Source organism: Ceratina calcarata, unplaced genomic scaffold (assembly GCF_001652005.2).
Source record: "Ceratina calcarata isolate Rehan_Ccalc_2016 unplaced genomic scaffold, ASM165200v1 scaffold92.2, whole genome shotgun sequence".
NCBI classification, from domain to species: Eukaryota; Metazoa; Arthropoda; class Insecta; order Hymenoptera; family Apidae; genus Ceratina; species Ceratina calcarata.
The window spans coordinates 399,905-419,752 of record NW_017180576.1 but is presented as its reverse complement, the minus strand read 5'-3'; the positions used below and the strand labels follow the sequence as shown (position 1 = coordinate 419,752).

Here is a 19,848-nt window from a genome sequence, read left to right as displayed (position 1 = left end):
GTTTACGAGTTATTGACGAAAAACGAAAAAACAGTTTTTCACAAATTACTCGTAAACTATTGCCGCTAGCGAAAAGTTTTTATATAGAAATTGTAGATCTCGTCGTCCTCTACAAGAAAGGTCCTATGCAGTTTTCCCGTATGTCCAGCGGTTTGGGAGTTATTGGCCAAAAACGAAAATTTGGAAGAAATTGAAGGGGTACCCCTTGGAAAAATCTCGAAAAAATTGAAAAAATTTTTGTTGTTGTTTATTATTAGCATTGTTCTTCCGACGTCTGATTTGTTTTTAAAAAATACGTTTCTAAAGTGCATAAACTTTTGGGATTGACTGTATAGCCGATACATCCTTAAACGCTGGAACCATCGTAGAATGCATATGATGACATCAAATGCATGTACGATGATATAGAAAAGAAGGAAAAAAGAGAAACGTTCCAGCGTGGACGCGTGAGAAGTTGGCGAGTTTAAAGATGAGAAAAAAATCGTCGATATTTTTATAGGGGAAAAAACGTGTCTTGTGAAAGTGTATTTAAAAGAATGTTCTATCTGGGCGCCTGTTGCATATCGACGAATTTGGAACCGGTCAAAGTGACGGATCCGACGTACAATTTGGCGTTCCAAGTTCCAGACATGCCCGTAGAGTAATGCCCGTTTGTCAAAATTGTACGTCCGGGCAGAACGAAAGTAGAATGCAACAATTTTCAATTTTACAGGGCTTACTTTTTGCAACTGAAGAATTCATTTCCGATACGAGGCCACGAGGACACTGTGACGATCATCGCGAGCCCGTTGGAAGCCGAATTTGTCGCGGACATAACGTACACGACGCCCGCCGTTCGCTATTTGCGTTTAGAACAGCGGAAATGCGTTTACGACGACCGGAATTATGCTTGCGAGTTAAATTGTTTCATAGACAATGTGTTCGCGCATTGTCGATGCTTGCCATGGTTTTTATCGATCACCGATAAAACGGAATGTCCCCTCCGCAGGTATTCTTGTTTAAACACCGTACCGTTCGACGTGACCGAGTGTAAGTGTCTACTCCATTGCGATCACACGTCGTACAGTCTGAAGAGGGAGAGCGGGGAGAGCGGGGAGAGCGGGAGTAAAAACAAAAGTACGCTGTCATTGATGAACTGGCCACCGGTTCTTTACAAAAGAAAGATACGATTTGGTTACTTCGACTTACTCGTGTCGTTTGGCGGAATCGCCAGTCTTTTTCTCGGCTATTCTTTGCTGACAACCGCCGAGTTTCTATATTACTTCACCCTTAGGACTTACTACGGAGCCGTGATCGAATCGTCGCGAAAACAGTACAATATCGTGACCGTTCACGTGGTGGAGAAGCCTCGCCACCAGCCGCAGCAGAGAGCACTGCGAGTTAGGCCGAAGTATTATCAGTACATTGATTGATCAGATCATTTTGATCGAGCAATCGAGCAGCATCGTCTTACGATAGGCTGGTGACAAATTAAAAATCATACTCGTATCTCGTCATCTTTATATTCGCGCATTGCCGTGAGTAGCATTCGATTTAAATTCGATTTAAAGTAGTAATTTAATTTTGAAAATCGTCCTTTGCTGAGCGCGACCAAGTATCTCCTGGGTGTCTCTATAGTACAACACTGGATAGTGTGTATGCTCCATTTCTTGTGTCTTATTCAAGCTCTCCGGCAGCCGCACAAACTTCAGTACAACATTACTTACTGAAATTCAGTAATAATTAATTTACCAATCTATTCATCACCACGTGTGCTCTGACTTATCATCTGTTACTTACGCGTGCTTCACGTGAAGCGCGCGCGCGCGACGCGAGGGTCTTTCTATGCACCAATCAGCATCACCAAAATCATCAATTATAACTATACCTTTCGTGCAGTATTTTATTTTTCGACATTCATTTCGATTGACAAATACGCGTTTGCTGGCGTTTGCTCAACTAAGGCGTTTCTGCCCTTTTACGAGTCTTTTCTACGTTTCTTTGAATAGATTCATAGATTTACAGTTCGGCGATGGACTAGGATAGTGACGAATGGAGAATCTTTCCCTAGCGTTTTTCACTCTGATGTTAATTCATACATCTGCTGTTTTCATTTCTTCCAAATCAGTTCCAAATCATTGCCGACGATCTTATTAGAGCATAAACGCTACTCATTTCACTATTATATTTATCGTTATAAATGATCTCGTTCGCCGAAGTGAACGTTATTTGCGTGAACTCGTGCAAAATTATAAATAGTATTAGAACTGTGTTATGTGAGCTCCCATCTTCGTGATACTGTTTCGAAAACGTCACATGATTAAAGAACTTTCTGTAGAAAAATTTGTTGTTATTGTTTTAGATAGAACGTACTCGTCAGGTTTTAACTTCGTTCCGAAATCTGCGCCCGTAAAAGAGTCCGATTTACTGAAGTTGAAGGCTTTCATCGAAAATTTCGATCGTCTATGCGTAGTGACAGGGGCAGGAATCTCCACGGAAAGTGGTATTCCAGATTACAGGTCGGAAGGCGTGGGACTTTATGCGAGAAGCGACAGGAGACCGGTCTTGTACAAAGAATTTTGTAACAGCGAGGCCGTTCGTAGACGATACTGGGCCAGAAATTATGTGGGTTGGCCGAGGTTGTACGCCGTTTGTAAATCGACTATATAAAAAATAGTGGATACGGTTCGATCTAGATGACGTACAATAATGTGTACCATCGTGGTGGATCCTACAGATTTTCCTCCGTAAGACCGAACACGGCGCACAAAATACTCAGGCTGATAGAGGATGAGAATAAAGTGAGGTGCATCGTTACACAGAATGTCGACGACCTGCACGCGAAAGCTGGTAGCAGGAGGGTAATAGAACTGCATGGGACAGCGTTCAAAGTAATGTGCCTCGACTGTGACGAAAGGATATGTAGATATTATTTGCAGGAGGTTCTCGACAGATTGAATCCAGACATGAACGTGACCACGTCGATGATCAGACCCGATGGAGACGTGGACCTTTCACAAGTGAATACAACACGGATTTCGTAAAATAATCGTTCGAAAATGTCGAACTGAACGATTGACTTTTTGCTAGGAGCAAGTAGAAGGATTTAAAGTACCAACCTGCGAGAATTGCGGTGGTGTACTGAAGCCTGACATTATTTTCTTTGGGGACAATGTCCCACGACAAACAGTAGAGACCGTCAAGTACAACGTCGATCGCTCTGATTCTCTGTTGATCATTGGAAGCACGTTGACTACTTATTCCGGGTATAGAATAGCTTTGCAAGCAAACAGCGCTGGGAAACCGATCGGCATAATAAACATTGGGAAGACAAGGGCCGACGATCTGGCGGTTGTTAAAGTCGAAGGTAGGTGCGGCGATGTTCTTGCCAAAGTCTATGCACTGATTCGACGGGACGAAGAAAAACAGAAACGATTAAAATAGGATTTTAAATGAAGTGATTGTACAAACATAAGATATTCATATTGTGCAAATTATTGAATAAGGATATTGTCCAAGATTTATGTCTCGCTGTTGTCCGTGTACCTACGACCTCGTCCTCTTTACCGAGCAATTCCAGACCATTGTCATCTTCGTCGCACTCGGATACGTTCGCCTAGTATGTACCAGTTTACATTAAATAATAATAATAATGAGTATAATGCTATCACCACCAACCACCAACCACTGCTAGCCGCTAGTGAATTGTAGCGCGCGTGAGTAAAAGATCCCATGGCGATGCACGTATCGTATAACCTGCCATAACCGTGTAACGCTTCAGTATAAACAGGTACATCGGCTCTTTAATACAGACAATTAAGTTAACTGGCTGACGATTCGGACGCATTCGCATAATGTTAATGTTTTGTCCCACTTGTGGTAACGTGCTTCGGGTCGAGGAAGCTCTGCATTGCTTACGTTTTGCGTGTAACACGTGCCCATACATATTCAACATCGTAAGAAAAGTGAGCAGTCGCACATATCCCAAGTTGAAAGAGCTCGACGACGTGCTAGGCGGAAGTGCGGCCTGGGAGAACGTCGACTCGACGGACGAACGTTGTCCGAAGTGTTCGAATTCGCGAGCGTATTTCATGCAGATTCAAACCAGATCCGCCGACGAGCCGATGACTACGTTTTACAAATGCTGCAATCCTCAATGTGGTCACAATTGGCGCGACTAAAGGTACTTGCATTAGTCTGTCCTTATTATTATCTTTCATAGCGCGCGTAAACGATCGACCTGTGAGTTTATCAAATTGAGACTATGTAGCTCGCTCTCAATGCATCAATAATGATTTCGTGTGTACTTCTCTATTTTTTTTTTTGGTTTTAAATCCGTCATCGACGACGCAGTTTCGTTCCTTGCCGTTCGTTGTTGGAAACAGAACTGTGACGAGTGCAAAACATTTGGGACCGATGAGCGCATTTCTGGACGGAGCCGCGATGGAGCTGGACCACGTGAAAGGAATCAGCGGTAATCACTGGATTTGCAAAGGAAAACGAAGTGTAGCGATAGCTGCGACGTTACTACAAAGAAATGAGATCATCGCGATACCAACCGATACGATATACGGTCTCGCCGGTCTCGCGTCGAGCGACAGTTCCATCGAAAGATTATATGCGATCAAGAACCGCGATCGGACCAAGCCTCTCTCCATCTGCGTCGGCCGATTGTCGCATATAGAACGATGGGCCGTCGTCGATCACTTGCCAAGGAAACTCTTGAGCATTATACTACCTGGACCGTACACGATCGTTTTAAGACGAACACCGGCTCTAAATCCGGCATTGAATCCGAATCACGAGACCGTAGGCATCAGAATACCAAATTTCAAATTTATCCATTGTGTCTCGGAAATAACTGGCCCGTTGGCGCTGACCAGCGCGAATTTGAGCAGCGAAGATAGCTGCCTGTTCGCCTCGGAGTTCGAACACCTGTGGCCAAAGTTAGGCGGAGTCTTTCACGATTGCGACAGATTCGGTAAATCGTCCAAAAAGTTGAGAACAGGATCCACGATCGTCGATCTGTCCGAACCGAACCGTTACAAGATAATCCGGTACGGAGTCGGGGCAAAGTCGTTGATTAAATTTTTACACATGTATGGTATAAGAGAAGGTGTGAGGAGCAACGAAGACGTCGACGAGGAGGAGGTTGAAAGCCTATCGGCATCGTGAGTTTGGAACTCTCGAGACGTTGTTCATCAAGCTGTTGTTAATAATAAAAAATAAAACCGACTTTCAGCAAACATTTCGTTCATCGAACGAATGGACGTTATTGACCTACACGCTGAATATTTGAAAGTGTTTTTTCCTTTTATTTATTCATTTACATGTAGTTCGGTGTATAAAGAACTCTCCCAGCGAAAAAAGTCCGATTTCTTTATAGTCCACCACGACTTTGCTGGTGATATATTAACAAATATTAAGCATTATTTAATATCCTGAGATACTGTTCTGATTAAACGTGTATTTAATATACATCTCGCTGTTTCGTGTGTGTGTCTTAACGATATCCGTGTATTGTCTCGTTGACAAGATACATGAATGTATATCACATAATATTGTTGTAATATTTCGACCTCGTTAAACGAACATGGCAAACGTATCAACACGGTCAAGCGACAGAAGAGCGAGCTTTTTTTAAGCTAAAATAAATAATTGAAATCCTCGATCGTTCAAACCACCATGGCGGCGACGGAACTAACAACGAGAAACAAAAATCAGTCGAGACGATAACGAAAATTTTAAGATCATTCATATGTTATCATCCATGCAGTCTGCTGCGTGTGTCTACCTTAAAATGCGTGATATATTACACTCGCTACGAATACGACTTGAACAGTCGATTTTATAACGACAAGCTTGACCATTCGAGTCGTTCGATAAAAATGCATTCGAAACGCGTTTAAAAACAAAACTGAGTTTTACAGCGCGTCGTATATCGTCTGTCAACTAACGATCTTATTTCACCTTACATCGTTAGAGTAACACGTTAGGCACGTTGCCTATCTGTACGGCACCATTTCTCGTTCACAAACAACGAAAATCAGTTACTTACTAACCGGCATACACTCGAATCTAGTGTCCTTTCCATCATGGAAATGGTCAATGTGTATCGTACATAGAAAATCATTTTATTTCACTACAGTTCAGAAATGATTACGTCCTCCCGCTAAACCCGCGTACACACGTGTCTTTTTTATTATTATCACAATACTGCCGCCTCGGAGTTAGCGTCGAGTTCACGTTCATTTCTGTATAAGACTGGTATTATTAGTATACTTTCAGTAAATAATTATTAAAATAGCGATCGTATAATAAATAATTGATACAACTATCGTACACGCGCGCGCGCGCGCGATTAATATTATGCAAATCCAATTATTTCCCTAAAAGTTGAAGTCTCATTAAACGACAGATATACACGCACACGCACACGCACGCACATACACATGTATATATATATACATATCTGTTTTCGTTTCTCGAGTCAATCTTCTTTCGCGGCGAAGAACATCCCCAGAGAATTTTTCTTACCCTCGGCTCTGAAGATGCCCATCAGACTGCTCCTCAGCGCTTTGCGAACGGTAGCCGTGAATTTGGTCGTCAGACAACCGATCGCGGCCGTGGCAAAGATTAAATTGTAGAACAATACTAGCTTAAAATTACCGAGCCATTCGATGCGCCCGAAATCGCCCAGCAAATCAAAGTTCGTCATACCTGAAACAAACGTGTCTGTGTGTCGGTCGAGAGTAGGCGAATAAATGCGAGTTCGCAATGAATCGAACGATTTATCGTGCGTCCCGATAAACGCGCTCACCTAATATTCGAGATAGTAGCGGTAACGCCGAGCTGAGTACAAGAAGAAGAGCGCAGTTGGCGATCAGATGAGTAAGCGGCGTGGAACGAAGCCGAGGTCGAACCGACCTGACGCCTGGCAGGGTGTACAGACCTATCGCGCTCGTAACGGCTAAATACAAAATTACAGATACTTCTATCGCTGCTCCGACAGGTCCCAGCTTCGACAGTGAAGTAATGCCCAGAGTGAATTGCTAAAAAGATCGTCGAATCGAACGGTCAGACGGGGGGGGGGGGGGGGGTAAGCGGGTGAACGAAACGATACGTACCCTCGTGCTCAAGGGCAACGCTTTGATACCGATCAGCAGCTCTAACGTGTTTTGAACCGCTAGGAGAGCCGTGGCAGTGGACAATATAAGTAGCGCCAGCATGGCCAAGGGGTAGAGCAAGGTGCGTCGAACCCACCAGGTCCGCCTTTGCTGATCCAAGATCTTCCTCCGTTTCTGAACGTCTTCCAATCGCTGCGACAATCCGCGCTGGAGAGCGCCGTTCCTCAAGCACATCAGGCTCGGATTTGGGTTGAGCAGCTCGTCGTCCTCTTCAAGCACAGAACCACAATTCGGTATCGACATAGGCACTGGCGAAACGTACGATTTTCCCGTCGCTTTCGCGTGTTGTAGTCTATGCACGTAACAACGTTTCCTTTTTACTGTATTGTACAATAGAGAATCTTTTCGGGAGGGGGTTCTGCTGGATTTTCAAGCTAACCTTCTACGGATGCAATCCTCTTCTAATCTGTACGCGAAGAACTCTTCATCTAAATTCTTTAGGAACTGCGGTTTAACGAGAAACGAACCGACTACTTCGAACAACCGTACAAATCCCATTGGTGTGCATACTGTAGGCAGAGAGAGAGAGAGAGAGAGAGAGAGAGAGAGAGAGAGAGATATAAATGTCTTAGTCGTGGTCGTTGGTCGATGAAAATGATTATTCTCGATCTCGAGTGTGTGTGTGTGTGTGTGTGTGTGTGTGTGTGTGTGTGTGTATGTATACTCACGCAACAACATAACGACTCCGACGAAAGAAACGCAAGAGTAAAGAAAAGGCAAGTAGTAACTCCACAAGTCTGAAAAATAAAATACGAACGCTGTAGGACCGACAGAGGTGGATGATAATAACGCGTGACCATCGTCGTCGCCGTCGACGACGTACTTACTGAGCAAGTGAAGACTGGATATTTGATAATCTACAAGTGCCGATAACACGTAAGTCATTCCTAATACGAGTGTACCCAGTAGGCAAAGAACTGTGACGGTTTCATAAACTCTAGCCATTACTCCCTGTAATCAATCGATTAAATTAAACAGAGAGACCGTGTGCAGTGCGAGCTGAAGGTGAGATGATAATTTCCATTCATTTACCGATCTTACGTTTCTATAACCGACGAATCCTTCTGACTCCGTGAACAAGTACGCAAATGGCAGAAATACGAAGAGAGACAAATTTGAAAAGAGAAACACATGATTCCATAGACCTAATTATTAAAAACAAAAATCAGGAATTATTGCGTGATCTCGTTACGGAATATCGAACGTTTTTATCGTCTATTCTCGTTCTACGGGCCGATTAATATCGAGGTTCATCGGTGCTGTGCCATCAGCCTGTCCAAGTACCTTGTATGAGCGAGCTGTTCAGCCACTTGACGTAATAGCTGTTCGGGTACAAAATGAGCACTTCGTTACTGGCGATCGAGACCGGAAGCAGCAAGGTCGCCCCGACGGAAACCGCCAGTGCAACGGTGCACAGCCATAGGCTGATCTTGTAGACGGTCGCTTCGTCCTCGTCCACGGAGAAGTAATCCTCGCGATCCCTTCGCCGGAACCTCGCGATCAATGCATAACTCGAAACGCACAGGACCAGAAACAGAAGGAAGAATATCTGCAAGGATAACGCGTAACGCGTGACAATTTACATTAGAGCCCGTCCCATTATCGAAGAACGATATAACAACGATACGCTTGCGACGCTCGCGTGCCACGAGAACGGCAGAGATAGCGAACGAGTACGAAACGTACTATATGATACGTGGATGTTTTATTCATCAGTATCGCGGTCAATATAACAACGCGAGAATCATAGCATGTTTAGAGAACAGTTAATCCATTCGAATCGAATCGAAATCTTAGCTAGACTGTTCCTGAATTGTGGGTCGTATACGTACAGGTGTATAAGAGATCGTTCTACTATATTCTTACCAGTCCGCGCGCGTATCACTTTTTAAATCGGTAAAAGTAGAGATAGACAGATTCGAGACTAAACACAACTTTCCAATCGCGGAAAAACTTGTCATTTGTTTCATTCTATCTTTAGTTTGTGTTGCGGTAACTTTAATTTTGAATCGCATCCACGGTAAACAACGTACGGAACAACAGAGGACTGTGACGAAGCGCGTCATATCGATGTGCGTATGTAAGGCCGCATACGAGACGATAGCAGCGTGAACGATATGAAAGAATGGCAACGACATTCAACGTTTCCACGTTCAATTCTTTTTTGCACGTCTCTGAACGTGTACCTAATGTACACCCGTTGTGTCCAGGCATGCTTGTTCACGCAATTTCGTTCCATCGTCAACAATGTATTTTCGCGTTCCCATCTCACTCGTCGAACCTGTTTTACGAAGTAAAATGTAAATAGAAGGATTTAGAGATCAGGGAAGCTTTGCAAGTGCTTCGGTCGTGACGAAATGCGTGCGGTGATTTAATTTTCTAAGGTTCCATTTGAAGTTGACGATCAGCGGCGACGGCGACAACGTTCATCGTGATCGATTTATCGTTCAAGCGTTTGTGATGGCAGTCGATGAGGTCGATGACGAGTAATGAGACAGAGACGTTATCGAACATCGATCGAACATCGACCGCGTCTTATCGGTTAATACGAAGCGAAGATAATTGAAATCAAATCAAGAGCGAGTAGAATGAAACGATGAACTTTCAGAACGATGACCGACACAATCGGGTACTTGTCTCGTACGAAAATGCGCATACAGAACGCGTACCACGTGAATTGATAAGAGAGGAAAATAAGAGATAAAGTTAGTCTTTGATCGAGGCATATTTTTAGCAGCAATAGGACCGTAGAAAAGAACGGTTGCTTCGCTGTAAGATGCGTTTCCGTGTATCATACGTAGTACGTAGTACTGCCGGTATTGGTGTGCGTGGCGCGAAAGCCGAAATCTTTTTATGGTCGTTAATTGTCCACCGCAAAAACGTACTTTCGAAAATGTCCTGAATTCCGAATCTAGTCAGTTCTAATCCGTCTACGATTTCCGCACAATGTTAGGTACAATTAATCATCGCAGTACTCGTGTTCTCCGAGCACCGCCGAGGCTATTCGTCACAGAACAGAGATCGTTGGTCCGACCGATGGAAGACGGAAAGATCGTGTGAAGAAAAGCGTGCAACGCTTTGCTGCTCGAAGGCTAGAACGACTAGGACGTGCACGGCACGGTTGGTTGAAATTGTTGGGAACCACTTTTTTCTCATCGGTCGTCAAGATGGTAGGAAAAACCGGTCAGGAAATAACGCGTGCGTGGTCAACGACACTGCGTGAAAGTATCCACGAGAAAGCGAGATAGCTAAGTATTTCGCGGGATTCACCTGTGAATACCGATCGTAGTTGTCCAATAATAAAGTATGCTAAGCGAATCGAGGAAAATCAAGGGTAGGCAGGCGTGGATTCGCGTAGTGTTACATTGAAAATTTTAGTGCGGAATAAACGCATTGTTAAAATTATACTTGTACCCGGTGAGCGTGTCGTTAGGAATTCGTGACGATTGTTTTTGAAGACGAAAAGAATTAAATTCGAAACGTTCGAACGAGGATTAAAAGAAACTCGAGATTCAACGACGGTCGGTTCTCCACAGATGAAATTCTCTCGTCACAACGGTCAACGAATACGTTTTTTCTTGCTTACGGTCAGTGTGTATCGGGACTGTTGAATTTCGAACGGTTTCGTCTGCGTTCTTCTGTTCCTGGAAGCATTGACGGTGAGTTTGTTCGTTCGTTCGGTCAACAACAATTCGTGCAATCTGCTTATCTCGCTGCTTGACAGTGAGATAAATGCATACACGAGGAAGCATATATTTTTCACAAGTTCGTATAGCCATAGACAAATCGACGAAAAATCGGAATTTAAATCAGGTTGGGTGTAAGGTCATTCTAGCGTTCCATCCGAGTGGTCTGTCGCAGAGGAGCCTCGAGGATACGTCGAAGAATGAAAGGCGTAATAAAAAAAAAACAGTTAATTAATCATGGGGTAACGTGGCGATTGCTCGTTGCAGCAGGAACGTCGCAAGATATTTCAAAAACCCCACCACGTAGATCGCGTCGGTAATAATCGATGAACAACGAGACTGTTATAAATGTAAGAAATGCGTTCGATTCGTGACTCACGATATTCTCCCGTACTGTGTTGTGAAACAGTTGTTCTCTGAGGTCCGCATCATCTTCCATCTTCACCTATTTGTCAGTGAATTTCTTTGGATCGAACGTGCCGTCAGCGACATTTTCCTATATCCGTGATGTTTTCGTGTAACACACCATACCAGGAGCTCCCGCTTTCGATTTTTCGCGATTAAAAGCAACAAGCTATCGTTGCCATTTCGCCACGGAACGGATCACATTTCTTATTACCAGTTGCGTATTGCATACGCGCGAGAACAAAAGCTCCATTCGCTGCCGACGATGCCGCCGATCTCCTCGACTATATGGCTACTGGCTCGACTCGTTCAGCTGGCAGCTGCTGCTGCTGCTGCGGACGGCCTACTAAATACGGTGCATTCGTCGTCGCTCTGTTTCTGCTTCGTTTGTGTTCGTGCGTGTGCGGCCGTCGCGGAGAACATCGATCGATCCTTTATTTCCCTTGAGAACCAAAGCCTGCTACCATCTAACGGTCGTATATAGACTATAGACGAACTTCAGGCGTGTCAAAACATATATAGTCAGAGAGAAACTTGAGAAAAATCAAAAGTTTTAAACGGAGGAAACGAATGTATACAAGTCTTTATATTATGCGCTCGATCTCGTCCGTCTACGTCCTGAACGAACCCGATATTGATATACTTGAAAAGAAAGAACGTGCAAACGTTACACGTTTGATACACGTTTGGTAAACGGAAAAACGTTTGGAGCACGGGAAGAAATAGTAGATCGAGTAGTGTAAATAGATGATTTATTGCACTTGGAAAATATACTGTATACTGTATAAATATAAACTGGCGAGTCTAATCTTTTCCTGAGTGATAAATAGTTACGACTTGTATTTATTTGCATCTCATCAATTTATGTAGTAAATATTAAATATCGTATATATATAGAAAAACGTGTCGTGCTCGTACGTGTATATATACTTCATTTTACTGTATTTCATTTACATATATAAAATTCATTATTAACGGTACTAAATCGATCTGCCATTTGAAAGCGAATTTACGTATACTCCATTTCGCTCAACAATCAACTTTATCGTTAATTTATTTCGATATATATTCATATATATATATATTTATGAGTGTAGAACAAATGTCACTGCCGATAACGCTATGAATATTTCGTTTAGGTAAATTTAATCACGATTATCACAGATTCTTAATCTCGCCAAAGAGCACATGTATTTTCAATGTGTCCTTGCACCCAGGGAATTTACTATAGTCAAGACATCTCGCTTTTTCAAGTGAATTCCGATGACCAAAAACTCTACCTTGTTTGTAGTATATACAATCGCAGTTATATAAAATTGCGCCGGTTCGATCATGACTGGGACAAGGTAAAAGCAGAGGGGAAATACTAATGACTGATCCTCCGTTTCCATTAAAAACAAAAAACAAAAAAGAAAACTAAAACAAGTGTTCGTTCCTCGTGACGTATGAAACCGAGGGTACACACCGAATGACAATACTTTGTACTATGAGAAATGTGATTACGTTTTAATCGTTTGACAAGAGACTTCCGGTCTTTAGCCAAAATTAAAAATCTGTGTATGTTACATGTTTAAACGATCCTCGTGCAGGCTGGAGAGCTTCGCTTAAGTAGAAAATTTTGCTTTGAGACTCGAATTTGGTAGGATTCTCGAACGGGAACGTTCGGTTTATAAATTCGTCGTCGTCGTCATTAGCTTCATTTCGGTACGCTAGACGGCTACTTCCCCAAAGTTCATGTGACCGGTCTCCTTGGCGTGTTGTCGAGCTTCGAGCTGCCCGTTTAATCTAGCCTTGCAATCGTTGCACATTAACGTGAACTTTTGAACGTCTGTGAACTGACGACTAGACTTCACTTCTTTCGCGAGTTCCGCTGCTTCGAACAGTATCTTCTCGTCTCGAGTAGGAAACATCGTTTGTATGCTCCCACCCTACGTCACGAACAAAATCTCCGATGAACAGATTATAAAAAAGTCGCGAGCAAAAAGCAGAGCGACGAGTCTGCAGTACGTACGTCGAGAGGCTCCCAGTAAAGAGGATCATAATGAATCCCATCGAATATCAGAAAGACTCTGTGCGAATACTGTTGATCCTCTCCAAATCTGTTTATTATAGCATTGATACTGTCGATTATCGCTATTTCTAATCCGTAAAACTTTGACAATATCGACAGTTCTATGGCTCCGCCCCAAGATTCTGGTTTTAAAATCCACTTGCAATATTCAGGGTTTGGTCTACCTAGGAAGGCTTCGGAATATTCGTCGGGATCGGATGCCACGGCATTTGCTATAATTTCTCTCATGTAGCTGGCACAGCTAGGGTCGATTTTGCCTGAAACGATACTCAGTGATAACGAAACTCGGAATGAACGGGATATCTCATACTGCTGCTGCTGCTGTTGCTGACCGTACCATTGAGTACATAACCGACGCTGGTAAACAGGCAAGAGTTATCTGCAGGTACAACTTTTTTCATAAACACTCCAGGCTTATTGTCGAAGTTGTTCTCTTCCAGGATGTGCGATCGTCCGATATCCTTGTTCTGCGTCCCGTTATAAATCGGTGGTTTCTCCTCGACGATCAAAGTATCCCCGGAATTAATACCGGATTTTTCGAGCGAAGCCGACTCGTCGTTCATGTTGATCGGTCTCGGTGGGAAACCGCAGAGAACATGAAGTGCCTCGGACGGTATTTCCGTTAGCTCGACGAGCTTCGACTTCAACTTGACCAGTTGGTCAGTCGGGAGCAGACCGTTCACGACCTTCTGACCCGATTTCGTTTTGACTCGTAACACATAATTGGCCATTGTGCAGACACACGCTTGACTAGAGGACGGGAATTTTGCACGAGTCGATCAGCTGTCGGACGAATATTACCCGTCGCAGATTTTCAAGGCAACGAACTCTTGAACGCACGTCTATCATTCGCGGCGCATTAATTACCTCTCATCTAACTTTTCTGTCTCCCAACACGACTATCTTTCTTTATTCATCGTCAGTCACGCTCAGTCACACTTAAGATACAATCGTGGATAGACCGGATAGACCGTCAGCAGACCGTAAGAATGACTTTTATCAACGGTTATACCTGCAGATATATTTCTTTATATATCCTCTTTATGGTTATACTCAGACTTCGGTCTTCGGGTTTATATATATATATATGTATATATATATATGATATAAATGTTCCAAGAGCCGCAGCCTATACTTCAATACCCATCCGCATGCTGAGAACAAAATGGCAACACCGCGGGAGTCCGGCTTACATACCTCAAACCTCAAACCACGATCGTGGCTACGACTGTAGACACGTATATGTATTGTACCAGAGATGAAAAACCTTTTCATCTCTGATTGTACGTTAGGTGTTGCAGTTTACGATTTGCGATTTACATTGTGCTCGTCCGATCGTAATTTACAAAAATTACGAATCGTACCTGTTGCGCGACACATCGTTATCGCGTATATATGTACGTGATTTGTTCGTGGTTCATGATTTGATGTTATCGAAGAATAAGATGGAGGGCGCGCGCGCGCGTTCCTCCGAGAAAGTCAACACGAGAAGATGTTACTGAGATTTTAAGCGTGTAAATACAGATAATTCGTTGTACAGCTGCGTTCTCAGAGAGAGAGAGAGAGATATATATAACATCGTCGAAATTATGAGTGCGATGTGCCGGCGTTTGACGATAACGCGAAGTGCCGTTCATCGTCGAAGAAGAGATCTCGTTGTTAAACTGCAGATACGTAACAATTCTGACTCGTATGTATGCTGCGTCGTATATGTACGTACGTACGCGCAATTATTTTTTCATATTCTCATTTTCATTCGTTCGCTACTTTCCTCTTTCCCCTTGTTTTTCGTTTCCGGTTCAAGTGTGATACCGGTGAAACTTGCGTACGTCTCGTACGAAGCGATGAACGGCGATAAAAATCCTGCGCACCATCCTATCATCGTGATGCATGGCCTCCTTGGCTCCAAGACGAACTGGAGTTCGTTGTCAAAAGCGATTCACCAGCGAACGAATCGTAAGGTAGACGACTTTCATACGATGCGAGCCACTTGCTTCGGAATTCATTCGTCGTCGTCGTCGTTGTCGTTTGTCGTAGGTGATAACAGTAGACGCGAGGAATCACGGCGATTCTCCGCACTCTTTGGAAATGACCTACGGACACATGGCTCAGGACATAGTTCGACTCATGGACGATTTAGGATTTGAAAAGTCCGTGCTGGTTGGACACAGTATGGGAGGTTCTACGATGATGTACGTTGCTTTGCACAACCCGCGACTGGTAGAGAAATTGGTGGTAATCGATATGTCACCGGTGAGAACGAGCCCTCAGCTGCTCGATGTACAACAATTGATGAGAGTGATGAGTACTATAAACTTTGAAGGAGTCGCGACGTTGACGAAAGCACGTGGTATCGTAAAGGAACGACTCGCGAAAGTTACTTCTTCTTTCAGTTTGCGTCAGGTGAGATCGTCGATCCATTGTTGTTATATTTTATGTACTGCTGCTGCTGTTGCTGCTGTTGCTGCTGTTGCTGCTGTTGTTGATCGCTCACTCGCTCGCTCGTATAAATGAAATTCTTTTTATCGTTGTAGTTCTTGGCGATGAACGTAGTGGAGGCTGACGTTGGGAAATTTAAGTGGCGGGTTAATTTACCTGTGTTGGAGCAAGCTTTCCCGAACCAGATAGCCGTGTTTCCTGATGTCGGATCGAAAGTTTACGACGGGCCGACGTTGTTCATAGGCGGTGGTAAAAGTGATTTCATACGAGTGGAAGATCATGATAAAATTAAACTACTGTTCCCATCTGCTCGGTTCACGTACATAAAAGACGCGAATCATTGGGTACACGCGGACAAACCAGAAGAGTTTTTGAGAACGACCATCGATTTCATTAACCAGCCCTGATCGTCGATATTGTGTCCATGATTTCACATGTAAAAAAAAGTACACCATATTTTGTAAATATATACATATATATTTGTGAAATTACTCTGACATTATATGTATGAAATAAGACGACGTCGACAACGACGACGACGACGACGACGACGACGATGAATAGTCAAGTAAAATGTAATAATTTCATGCCGTGTAAAGTAACGTGTAAGTAAACTTTGTGCTCGTTAAAAACTTACCAAGCTCGACATTTTTCTATCTGCATTCTTGTAAAAAAAGAAACAGTATATGTTTGACGTTTTCTCTTTAAAGGTTTCACTCGCGTTGTTCAAATTGGAAAGTCATTTTACGTAAGGTCGTGCTTCGGCAGACGTGATCGACGCGTTCGACAACGTCGAACGTGAATAATAGATTTTTTACTGTATCGTTGACAGAAATTTTTAAAACTCGACATCGACGTGAAAATTGAAAAGAGATCGTCGAAACAATACGTGAAAATAACTAAAAATGCAATTTTTAAATTAGCTAAGTATTTACTACTACCACTACTTCATATCACAATCGTTCGTCGCAAAATGCAAACGTTCTCCTGCAGGCCGTTCACCTCCAGCATTCTCTACTGAAGTACGTCGTGCGTATGTCCACCACCGTTGTAAGCATAATCTGCTTTGTTGTGCATTACCAATTGATTGTCCACGAAATAGAACGAATCTGAACGCGTTTCGAATGGGTTTGCTATCATTTCGGAAACTGGAAAATCATTTTTCATACTTGTAGATCGTGTTGAACTCGATACGATCGTATTATGATAATTGTTTGCTGCTGCTGCTGCTACCGCTGCGCTTACCCAGATCAGCAGGCAGAGTAGGAAATTCGTAAATGTGTTCGCAAGTGTTCTTGCTGTTCGGTATACAAAATCCAAATTGAAAATCGAACGTTTTTAGCAGCCTGTCCCGAAAGAAATGCCGTTCGATCATTCGAAAATTGTTCACCGGCTTGGGACCCACCAGAAACTCGATCGTAGCACCGACGGTCTTTAATTTAAGAAATTGCGGTGTAAATTGATAGCGTACAAAACGGCCGGTATTGGCATCTTCGCAGCCAGATTCCCCCTCGTTCTCCGACGTTGGCGGTGGCGGTAGCGATGATGCTGGTGATGACGATGCTGGTGATGACAACGACGGTGGTGGTGGTGGTGGTGGTGGTGGTGGTGGCGGAGGCGGTGATTCCGTATCGTGATTAGAATCTGACCCTGGAACGTAGACACTACGTGAACACGCGTTTCCTTTCGTTCGTCGATACGCTAATTACCAACCGGCAGCTGGTGGCTTTGTTATTTCGAATAATATTGCTCCTGTTTCCAAGTCTCTGATTTGAAACCTCGTAAAATCTATATCATAAACGTTTGCCTCGGGAGAACATAAATACTCTGAAATTGATACGATTGACATATAACGACCACGAGACGATGATGACGACGACGACGTTCCATCTGTTTTCATTTATAAACGAAAAACGATGCTCGTACTATCTGTGATCGTAGGCAATCTTAGCACCGTTTCCGGAGTTACAGGCGGGATGTCTTCGTTGTCGTTTCGGCATTCGTCGGCATTTCCTTCCTGGTTCGTCGTCGACGACGACGGCGACGAAGACGACGACGGTGTAAACGGAGCTATATCTTCGTTCGACTTGTTCTCGCTGTCGACACTCATAATTTAAGCGTAATTAACAAGAATGATATAAAAGACGATCGATTTATACACGAACACCGCGTATACGACGATTTCGATATGTCACGCAGATAAGATACTCATTGAATCGCGTTTCGCATCGGTTGCTGTCCGGTAGTAATTAGGAGCACGATTTTACCCGATACTCTTTGATCTCAAATTATGTACGCATCAGACGTTGTCTCGACACCGACTTTTTCGCATTTCTCAATAAATTTTTGTAATCCTTCTACGCGAAACGATCGTGTAAATATCTTGAAATTGTGTGACGTGCCGACGTGCGACGCTGTACTACAGCTGTAGAGGCTGTATGTAGTATGTACAACAGTCGGTATACATATACTGTGCCTGTATGTACTAACTGGCACTGGCAGTACGTATATACATTATTGTATGCACGTATAGGTACATGGACTGCGTAGGTGGTAGTATACGTATTATACTGCGATGAAAATATAGAGGAGATATAGTCTTTGCGTCACTAGAACTTTCTTCCAATTAACTATTTAAGTGCGTTTAAAAAATCGATGCGTAACGAGATCGATTATTTCGCATATCGTGTTTAATTAAATCTGCTGTTTGTATGTAAAATCGATTGACGGAGCAACGTTGAACGTACAATTTTTTTTCTAGTTTCACTGGCACGTTCGTCACGTTCTTCGCAGCAGTGTAAGTGTCTGTACGTGGCGAGCAGAGGGAGCAGAGGCAGCTGGTGCTGGCAGTTGGCACATAGTGCACACATATGCATTATGTAGTACATACATACATACATATATACATACATGCGGGAAATTGTTACGCTCTGAATGCTAACGAAGATTCACATAGACGTAGTCGGTTAATTAATTGTTTCGTTCATACTATATGGTGATAGTTATTAAAATAATTAGAGCTCCTTCTAATCGGTCGATTGTTGTTTCTTATTACCTGTGATATACGCGGAGCGATCATGTCTAATCAAATATGTAACGAGCGTTACACCGAATTAGGAGAGCTCAGGGAGCTACGTGGTTCCGAGTTGAACGTAACACGAACGGAGACTACATCGCGATGCGACAGAAATTTTGGAAATTGCGTCGATCAATCTTTGGAACTCTCCTCCGTAGTGGTGATCCCTGATGGTAAATTATTATTATATTTTTCCTCGAGCGCAATCGACGATTCTAACCAAGTGACGATCAAATAAACGGTCGAATCGTTTTAATGTATCCTTACAACAACATTTCTGACAATTTTTCTGTGCAGGATAATCTGCTGCTTAAATCTTAAAGGAGAGGGTAACTGTAAGTTGTAAATATGTATCTTACAATTGTAAATATTCTACGTACACTACTGATCATCTATCGTATATAGATTCTATAGAGATGGAACGATGGAATTGTCCGGACTTCTAAACACATTGGGACGTAGCTTCCATTTAATGTCTGTTGTCCAACAACTTTTAGCTTGAAACAAGAATGCTCTCAGTTTCTACTGCTTGGGTATGATTAAAATGTTACTAACAACGGTCTACTTTAAAAATTGCATGCGGGACATGTTATCGGTTACTCTGGATTGACAAACTCGTTCCTCTCGTCTTCCTTGTTATCGTTCTTACCTACAACCAAGTTCCCTCTAATAAAAATATATTTCTCAGTCTCTATAACGTACGTATCATGTACATGATCATCGCGTTGTAACCGATTTTATTTAAATCCCTGTGTCAAAGCCTTTGTGTATGTGATCACTGAAATTCTATATTCATGATTGGAAATGGTTCATTGGCAGATACATTTACTGTGACTCAAGCTATAAACGCATTGGGATTTGGAAAGTTTCAAGTCAAGCTATCTTTGTTTACTGGCCTTTGCTGGATGGTAGACAGCATGGAAATAACGATATTGAGCATTCTGAGCCCATCCTTGCACTGCGATTGGGGCATAACTAGATATCAACAAGCTTTGACGACTACGG

At 43.1% G+C, this 19,848-nt stretch overlaps 8 protein-coding genes across 27 annotated transcripts in view; 5 read left to right on the top strand and 3 right to left on the bottom strand.

Annotated features, from left to right (window-relative positions):
- The window catches only part of LOC108631597 (NAD-dependent protein deacylase Sirt4), an 8,905-nt gene extending 5,402 nt beyond the window's left edge, over positions 1-3,503 (top strand). For 3 of the 6 annotated variants that reach the window (XM_026818963.1, XM_026818961.1, XM_026818962.1), the window contains 3 exons: positions 500-640; positions 713-1,517; positions 2,342-2,422. In XM_026818963.1, the coding sequence (XP_026674764.1) occupies positions 500-640; positions 713-1,412 (841 nt within the window). In that variant the 3' untranslated portion in view covers positions 1,413-1,517; positions 2,342-2,422. Of the gene's footprint in view, positions 1-499; positions 641-712; positions 1,518-1,556; positions 2,256-2,341; positions 2,619-2,675; positions 3,000-3,069 lie in introns of those variants that run through there. The other 3 variants (XM_026818964.1, XM_018035635.2, XM_018035631.2) reach the window with 3 other exon arrangements.
- Positions 3,504-3,597: 94 nt separating this feature from the next.
- Polr3K (RNA polymerase III subunit K) lies at positions 3,598-4,424 on the top strand. The gene is made up of 2 exons (XM_018035637.2): positions 3,598-4,162; positions 4,333-4,424. The coding sequence occupies exon 1, from the start codon at positions 3,834-3,836 to the stop codon at positions 4,158-4,160; it is 327 nt and encodes a 108-aa protein (XP_017891126.1). The 5' UTR covers positions 3,598-3,833; the 3' UTR covers positions 4,161-4,162; positions 4,333-4,424.
- On the top strand, positions 4,396-5,154 carry Tcs1 (Threonyl-carbamoyl synthesis 1). The gene has a single exon (XM_018035531.1). The coding sequence runs from the start codon at positions 4,396-4,398 to the stop codon at positions 5,152-5,154; it is 759 nt and encodes a 252-aa protein (XP_017891020.1).
- Positions 5,155-5,271: 117 nt separating this feature from the next.
- Positions 5,272-11,593, bottom strand: lili (LMBR1-like protein lilipod). 9 transcript variants are annotated; one of them, XM_018035622.2, is made up of 9 exons: positions 11,232-11,593; positions 8,451-8,715; positions 8,199-8,311; positions 7,994-8,117; positions 7,835-7,903; positions 7,546-7,675; positions 7,107-7,458; positions 6,800-7,031; positions 5,272-6,714 (listed from the first exon to the last, which is right to left on the bottom strand). In XM_018035622.2, exons 1-9 carry the CDS (start codon positions 11,289-11,291, stop codon positions 6,470-6,472), a joined length of 1,590 nt encoding a protein of 529 aa, XP_017891111.1. In that variant the 5' UTR covers positions 11,292-11,593; the 3' UTR covers positions 5,272-6,469. The 9 variants fall into 9 exon arrangements, with proteins under 9 accessions (XP_017891111.1, XP_017891114.1, XP_017891112.1 ...); XM_018035625.2 differs by having other exon boundaries at positions 5,272-6,699; XM_018035623.2 differs by having other exon boundaries at positions 8,208-8,311.
- Positions 11,594-11,992: 399 nt separating this feature from the next.
- On the bottom strand, positions 11,993-14,347 carry Yod1 (Yod1 deubiquitinase). Its single transcript, XM_018035721.2, has 3 exons — positions 13,666-14,347; positions 13,269-13,585; positions 11,993-13,185 (listed from the first exon to the last, which is right to left on the bottom strand). Exons 1-3 carry the CDS (start codon positions 14,057-14,059, stop codon positions 12,967-12,969), a joined length of 930 nt encoding a protein of 309 aa, XP_017891210.1. The 5' UTR covers positions 14,060-14,347; the 3' UTR covers positions 11,993-12,966.
- Positions 14,348-14,373: 26 nt separating this feature from the next.
- On the top strand, positions 14,374-16,264 carry LOC108631643 (protein ABHD11). 3 transcript variants are annotated; one of them, XM_018035718.2, is made up of 4 exons: positions 14,374-15,018; positions 15,133-15,289; positions 15,366-15,731; positions 15,863-16,264. In XM_018035718.2, exons 1-4 carry the CDS (start codon positions 14,918-14,920, stop codon positions 16,172-16,174), a joined length of 936 nt encoding a protein of 311 aa, XP_017891207.1. In that variant the 5' UTR covers positions 14,374-14,917; the 3' UTR covers positions 16,175-16,264. The 3 variants fall into 3 exon arrangements, with proteins under 3 accessions (XP_017891207.1, XP_017891209.1, XP_017891208.1); XM_018035720.2 differs by having other exon boundaries at positions 14,926-15,040; XM_018035719.2 differs by having other exon boundaries at positions 14,926-15,044.
- Positions 16,265-16,678: 414 nt separating this feature from the next.
- unc-119 (unc-119 lipid binding chaperone) lies at positions 16,679-18,294 on the bottom strand. Of its 2 annotated transcripts, none has more exons than XM_018035722.2 (4): positions 17,694-18,294; positions 17,481-17,594; positions 17,013-17,417; positions 16,679-16,915 (listed from the first exon to the last, which is right to left on the bottom strand). In XM_018035722.2, the coding sequence occupies exons 1-4, from the start codon at positions 17,875-17,877 to the stop codon at positions 16,782-16,784; spliced, it is 837 nt and encodes a 278-aa protein (XP_017891211.1). In that variant the 5' UTR covers positions 17,878-18,294; the 3' UTR covers positions 16,679-16,781. The 2 variants fall into 2 exon arrangements, with proteins under 2 accessions (XP_017891211.1, XP_017891212.1); XM_018035723.2 differs by having other exon boundaries at positions 17,722-17,867.
- A 25-nt stretch (positions 18,295-18,319) lies between these two features.
- The window catches only part of LOC108631642 (synaptic vesicle 2-related protein), a 3,511-nt gene continuing 1,982 nt past the window's right edge, over positions 18,320-19,848 (top strand). Inside the window, exons 1-4 of one of the 4 annotated variants that reach the window (XM_026818949.1) lie at positions 18,928-19,016; positions 19,141-19,178; positions 19,249-19,376; positions 19,663-19,846. In XM_026818949.1, the coding sequence (XP_026674750.1) occupies positions 19,749-19,846 (98 nt within the window). In that variant the 5' untranslated portion in view covers positions 18,928-19,016; positions 19,141-19,178; positions 19,249-19,376; positions 19,663-19,748. Of the gene's footprint in view, positions 18,406-18,528; positions 19,179-19,248; positions 19,847-19,848 lie in introns of those variants that run through there. The other 3 variants (XM_018035717.2, XM_026818947.1, XM_026818948.1) reach the window with 3 other exon arrangements.